General features: G+C 58.4%; 1 protein-coding gene across 4 annotated transcripts in view; it reads right to left on the bottom strand.

Moving 5' to 3' along the window:
- Window positions 1–2,781: 2,781 nt before the first annotated feature.
- The window catches only part of INF2 (inverted formin 2), a 29,791-nt gene continuing 26,056 nt past the window's right edge, over window positions 2,782–6,516 (bottom strand). For all 4 annotated transcript variants that reach the window (XM_007987990.3, XM_073011372.1, XM_073011370.1 and 1 more), the window contains one exon: window positions 2,782–3,586. Coding sequence is in view for 2 of the 4 variants with exons in the window: in XM_073011372.1 (XP_072867473.1) it covers window positions 3,558–3,586 (29 nt within the window). In the remaining 2 variants the exon portion in view is untranslated. The remainder of the gene's footprint in view (window positions 3,587–6,516) is intronic.

Raw genomic sequence — 6,516 nt, 5'->3', positions numbered from 1 at the left:
CTCCGGCCCTCAGCACCCAAGTCTGGGGTAAAGGGACCCATGCTGTCAGCGTCACCTGGCTGGCATGGGAGCAACCCCCAGGGATGCATACCAACGTGGGGCCCAGGTTTCCAAGAGGCCTCACCCCAGACCTTCCCGTCCCAGCCTGTGGAGGGACCAGGCCACAGAGGGAGGCGATGGTCTGCGAGGCTCCCGTGTTCCCGGCTGGTTGTCCTGTCTCGCCTATCCCGCCCCACCCCTCCCAAGTGGATGAGGCTTGGAGGAAGCCAGCCCTGGTGGCCAGGAGAAGGGTCCTGGGGCACCCGGGGGAAGAAAGGAGAATCAGGCTCTTGCTTCAGAGCAGGGAGGCGGGGCCCTTGGTTCCCTCCCTGAGGGCTCTCAGTTGCCAAAGAGCCTAGAGCCACGAGGCTCCTTGGGCTCAGGGCAATTCCAAGTCTAGTGACAGGGAGCCCATGGAGACACTCCCTATGAGGAAGGAGTGGAGCTTGGGCCTGTCACAGCAAAGGTCGCTCACAATGAGTTAGCGATTCAGGGGCAGCCAAGGACACCACTGCCCACCCTTGCCTTCAGTCTCCCCACCCCTCCTCTCTGGGCGCCTGACCCTGCCCCAGCCTGGGGGAGAGGGGCTGTTCAAAGCCTGGCCTCCCACCCCCTGCAGCCATGTCCCCAGTCCCCTCTTCTTCCACTGGGCACACTGATACTTCCTCTCCCTCAGCATCCTCGCGGGGAAAATGCCACTGTGTGGGTTCCAAGCAGTCAGTGCGGCCTCGGTGGAAAGGCAGTCTTCATGCATGAACTTCCCAGTGCCACCCTGGCGGTGACAGTGCCACCCTGGGGGTGACAGCTGGTGTCACTAAGCAGACTACTGCCCCCAGCTTGGGAAGGGGCTGGAACAGGGCTGGAGGGCTCTGAGGTTTGGCAGAACCTGGAGCCTTCTGAGAAGGGGCTGCACCCAAGGGTGGGACAGTGGGTCTGGGGGTGTCAAGGAGGGAATGTGGGGCACAGCAGATAGCTGTGCAGGTAGGGAAGAGGCAGACTGCAGCAGCAGAAACCAAGAGGGTCACAGGAGGTTTGTTTCCAGATGACAGAAACTGAGTTTTAAATGCCCACCAGGAACCACAAAGCCCCATCAGACAAGGGGGTGCTCCCAAGGCCTGGCAGGGGCCACCAGCTCTGAGCCCTTCCTGGGGACACTTGGAGCTCTGGGCTAGCAGATGTCAGACAGAGGCTTGGGGGACTGGGGGACATACTAGACCACCTCACTAAGGGGGCTTGGACTGACCCTGCAGAGGCAAACGCTAGTGACTCACTGACTTCTCCAGGCCTGGACTATAAATAGCCACCGGCCCGGGTGGGGGCAGGGAATTGGGGCTTTTCTAAAAACAGCCCTGCCCACGCCCAACAGCTGGGGCCCCTGCCAGTCACACAGCCCAGCCCGAATTATAACACCCCCACCCCCCACCCCCCACAGTGGGCCTGTCCCCAGGTGGTGGACAGCACAGGAGCCACCGAACTTAGGGCCATCCATCTGGGCCCTGCTGTCTCGACATGTGACCTTGGGCAGGAACGAGGGTGCATGGGCGTGTCCACCTGTGGGTTCACTCTTTGGGGGCCACACCTCCCTGTGGGAACATTGCACACAGTGGCCCAGGACACACAGATACCCACCTGCAGCCACGGAGCCTCACCATGCAAGGCACCCCCAGAGCTCCTGTCCGTTTTGGTTCCTTTGCTGGCTGTAGCCCACTAAACTGACTTCTCATGGAGCAGAGAGGAAAAAGAAAAACCAGGCTCCGGAGAGGCAGCTCCTCCTCCTGTCACAGGGTCCCCAGTCCCACCTCTCCAGGCAGGCGGGGCGATGGCCTCAGTTGCTGCAGGTCACCCTGTAGGTGATCCCGCCCAATACTCCATAGTCCAGTTTTACTGGCAGATCTGTGAGGGGTGGGGAGGGGGAGGCGTTGAGCTATTTAACTTAAAAACAATAGCACAGATGGGAATGAAAAATGGTGCAGCTGCTTTGGAAAACAGTTTGGCAGTTTCTTAAAAAGTTAAACATAAACTTAGCATGTTGCCCAGTTGTTCCTCCACTAGGAAACTACCCCAGAGAAATGAAAACTCGCATCCACACGAGGACTATGCAAATGTTCACAGCAGCAGGATTCGCAGAAGCCCCAAGCTGGAAGCAACCCAGATGCCCGTGGACAGAAAAGCAAACACAATGTGGTCCATGCATGCAATGGAATGTGCTTCAGCCATGAAATGCAGTGACGTCCTCATACAGCCTGCAGCGAGGATGGAGCCTGAAAACAGTCGAAGGAAGCCAGGGGACATGCATGACGACATCTGGAGCGTCCGGAGCGCAGGTGAATGACTGCCAGGACTGGGGAGGAGTGCAGGCAAGGGGTCAGACTGATGGGAGCCAGAGGACTTCTCGGGGTGATGGAGAGATTCTCAAAGTGCATCATTGCACAACCTTGATCTGCTGGAAAGCAAACACCACCACAGCACACACATAACCAGCGAGTCTGGTGGTTTGTAAATTACGCCCCTGTAGAGCGGTACCCATTTCACCACTGTTGGGTGCTGTTCACCACGGGGTCTGCCCTCTTCTAGATGTTTCTCACTGCCTCCTGAGGGCTTCAGGGACAGCCCCTGGCCTGGGGGACTGGGGTCCCCTCAACAGTGAGTGTTCACACGGGGCCTGTCCGGCGCTCACCACATTTTTGGGAGCCCCCATCCACCCACTCCCGCAGCCTCTGAACGCAACAGTCACACACCGGGCTAGGTCTGCTTTTTATTGGCCACACGTCCAGCTGCCAGCCTCAGGGCACACACCTGGCAGGCGGCAGGCTCGGGCAGGCTGCCCTCGCTGGGTGGGCAGTAAGGGGCAGAGGCTGCTGGGTGTCACCCTGCAGCCCCTCAGGTGGACCTGTATTGTCCCCAGGGCCCGCCATCCTGGGCAGCTGGCACTGGGAGGGTTTCTGTTGATGTGATGGCCAAGTTTCAGCTGTAGGGCAGAGGCCTGGTGGTGGCAGCAAATGCGGCCGCTCCCCACTCCAGCTTCAGGGGCTGGACATGCTGGGATGGGGGCCAGACCCCACGGGAGGGGACCCTGGCCTGCCGTGGCACTGCCTGCCGGCCTACCCCTGCCCAGGGCCCCCAACTCAGCCACCTCCGAGCAGTAAAGACTCGCAAAGCATTGCGTTTTGATTAAACCCTGCTGGGCTGAAGGGCAGGCAGAGCTGTGGTGGACACTGGCAGGACGCAGCCCCCCCGACTGGCCCTTGGCAGGCTGCACCGGGTGCATGCGGGTGTGGGCCAGGGTCGCCTTTAGGAAGCAGGTAGGAGGCTGGCGCGTGCAGGCAGTCCAGGAGGGCACTAGGCCTGGCAGGGTACTGGTGCCTGTCGGGGTCCCAGCCACAACACCCAAAGAAGGCTCCGGGAGGGCCCCGGCTGGGTAAGGCACGGACTTTCGGTTTCCGGGGCCCAGTCCCAGCCTGGCCCCCAGAAGAGCCTCTGTTGGCAGAATGGCAGCATGTCCTGTGGCCTGGGCTCTCTCACTTGGCCTTGGGCCTGGGCCTGAGGCCTGTAAGGAGAGAGAAGAAATGACATTATTAGGAGCAGCTTTGCTGGGTACAATACCAGGTGCCCGCTTCTGGGTCCCCAGGTCCCTGAACCCCTCATCACCCTGTCCAGCGGGCTGTGCCATGCATCTCAGGTCCACTCTGACCCCAGGCTCTTTCTCTGGAGCAGCACAACTTATCTAGGTGGAAGATGCCGGGATGGCCTGGCCAGGCTGGGTTTTGGCAAGGTGTGGCAGCCTGAGCCTGTGTCCTCTCTGCTGAGATGGGGAGTCTCTGTGGCCTATCCCCCACCCCATGTCTCAGACCCAGGCTGCACTCTGTCGTTACTCTTTAATCCCCACTGCCACCACCTGCAGCCCTCCATCGCTTCCACATCGGGCCCCAAGCCCCACACGAGGACCCCAGCAGCGCTTTCTCCAGCAGGCTGCTGAGGGCGCTCAGCCCTGGCCCAACAGCTCCTGCCACCCAGATGGCCCCAGAGATGGCCCCACAGGCCTCCTGCCCCCAACACCCTCTTCACTCTCTGGTCCTGGGGCCCTCGGTGGCCCTTGTCTGAGTGCTACCCCTATTGCCACCATAGTGCCAGGTGGTGTCCCAGCTCCCCAGTGGGACAGCCCAGGCGGGGTTTGAGAACCACTACTCTGAAGAGACAGAGGAAGAAAAACAAAAACTGCCCAAAATGATCACTCAAAGGGGGATCTCAGCACCATTCCCCACTCAGGGAACCCAGAGAAATGGCCAAGACCAAGGCCTGGGCAGGGATGGGGGGGATCAGCAAGTCTGGGGTGAGCTGGGAACAGAGGCTTGTGACAAAGATGGGAAGCGCTCAGGGGCTGTGGGTCAAGGGCCCCCGCTGGTCCCCATCAAATGCACGATAATGGCAGTGATGGATTACTGCACATTCAAAACTCACGTGATGGAAAAAGGGAGGGGAGAAGGGAACGCTCGGAGGAGGGGTGGCAAACACAGAACCGCGCCGCAGCCATTTGTTCCACACGTCACCACAGGTGCTTATTAACTAGAGAGCATGGTGTTCGTGCAGTGGAGGTTCAGAGACTACCTCTGTAGCCGTGGTCAGCGCCACTGCCACAAACATCCCCACCCAGCTGGGGAGGACATGGCGTCCCTTGGGGTAGAACTCCTGCCCCAAAACTCAACCTGGACCTACTTGGGGGAGCAATCAGGCAAACCCAAAGTGAAGGTGTCTTCCAGAACGTCAATATCATACAAGACAAAACGGGGCAGGAATGTTCTCGAACAAGAGACTGAAGCTATATGACAACCAAACACAGCGTGTGATTCTGGATACAATCTTGTTTGCGAAAACAACAAAGCAACAGCTATTAAAAGAATCATTGGGACAAGTGGCACATCCGTACTGGCACCGAGTGTTAGCAGCACGTGGACAGGAAGCGCCCCTGCAGCACGCCTGCCTGCGGGGGACTGGGGAAGACAGCTATGCTCTCAGGTGTCTATGGGCGAGTTTAGGGGTCCAGTGCCATGATGTTTATAAGAAACTCTCCAATGGCTCAGTTGGAGGGGGGCAATGTAGCAACGTGGTCACAGTTTTGGTATTTTTGGCAAATGGTTGTAATTTTGGGGAGAAGGTGTTGTTCATTCTGATCTCTATGCAATTTCCTGTGGTGTTGAAGATTTTCTAAATAAAAAGTTGGGGGCTAGACATGGTGGCTCATGCCTGTAATCCCAGCACTTTGGGAGGCCGAGGCGGGTGGATCACCTGATGTCAGGAGTTTGAGACCAGTCTGGCCAACATGCTGAAACCCCGTCTCTGCTAAAAATATAAAAAATTAGCCAGCCGTGGTGGCGCGTGCCTGTGGTCCCAGTTACTCAGGGGGCTGAGGCAGGAGAATCACTTGAACCTGGAAGGTACAGGGTGCAGTGAGCTGAGATCACATCACTGTACTCCAGTCTGGGCAACAGAATGAGACTGTCTTGAAAAAATAAATAAATAAAAATAAATAAAAAATAAAAAGTTGGGGAGAGAAGAGGATGATTCTTTCCTCCTGCCCTCAGCCGCCTGTATGGCAGGAGCTGGGGTGGGTGGAGGCTAAGCACGTGCAGAAGGTTCAGGAGGGAACCGGGTGGAGTGTGGAACTGGCACTGGGCATATCCATCTTTCACTGGACCACCGTCAGACTTGGCCGCCTGCCCTAAGCCTGCATGCTCCACTGTTCCTCACACTCAGGGACAGCAAGTCCAAGTTCCAGCCTCTAAGGGAGATGCCAGCACCTTTCTAAAAAATACATGTGGGTGCTTCACACCAGAGCCACACTCGGAAGATGACCCTGGAAGCAAAAGCTGGACCCCAGGGTGAAGGCCGTGCCCCCACAGTGAGGACAAACTGTCTGGAGAAGCTTCTCTGGGCTCATGACCGCTCTTGCCTCTGATGGGCACCAGCAGACCTCACATGTCTTAAGCCTAAGCCCTAGGCCCAGCGGTCAGCATATCTGCGATGCACGGACACTGGGCTCGCTCTGAGCAAGGCTGGAGGTGCTGGAAGACGCCACCACCTGGGCTCACAGAGCTCACGAGCGGCCAGGCTGGACTTTCTGGTTCTCTGCTCTAGCTCCTCCTCCACCCAGCGCAGGGTGGTCTGCCTAGCTGGATGCATCGGCCTCTCCAGCCCTGTGGATGGACCTGGCTGACTGTCCCTTGGCTGGGGGCCCCCCAGAAGACGCTGTGTGCTGGGGGTAATCTGCATCTCCACAGACCCACCCATGGCCTCGGGGTAGAAGGATACTGTCCAACAGGAGGGGGGCTGCAGTGTGCTTGTCCCTGGCAGCATCTGCCCTTGGGACTGTCCCTGTCTCCTCACAGACTTCCTGGGGACATGCCCCAGGAGGCCCCACCCCATTGACACACTCAGAGTGAAGATATCCCTCCACTGACAGACAGAGCAGGAAAGCCACAG

This window comes from Chlorocebus sabaeus, chromosome 24, assembly GCF_047675955.1.
Source record: "Chlorocebus sabaeus isolate Y175 chromosome 24, mChlSab1.0.hap1, whole genome shotgun sequence".
Taxonomy (NCBI): domain Eukaryota; kingdom Metazoa; phylum Chordata; class Mammalia; order Primates; family Cercopithecidae; genus Chlorocebus; species Chlorocebus sabaeus.
The sequence above is the reverse complement of the archived record's forward strand: the minus strand, read 5'-3'. Positions and strand labels throughout refer to the sequence as shown.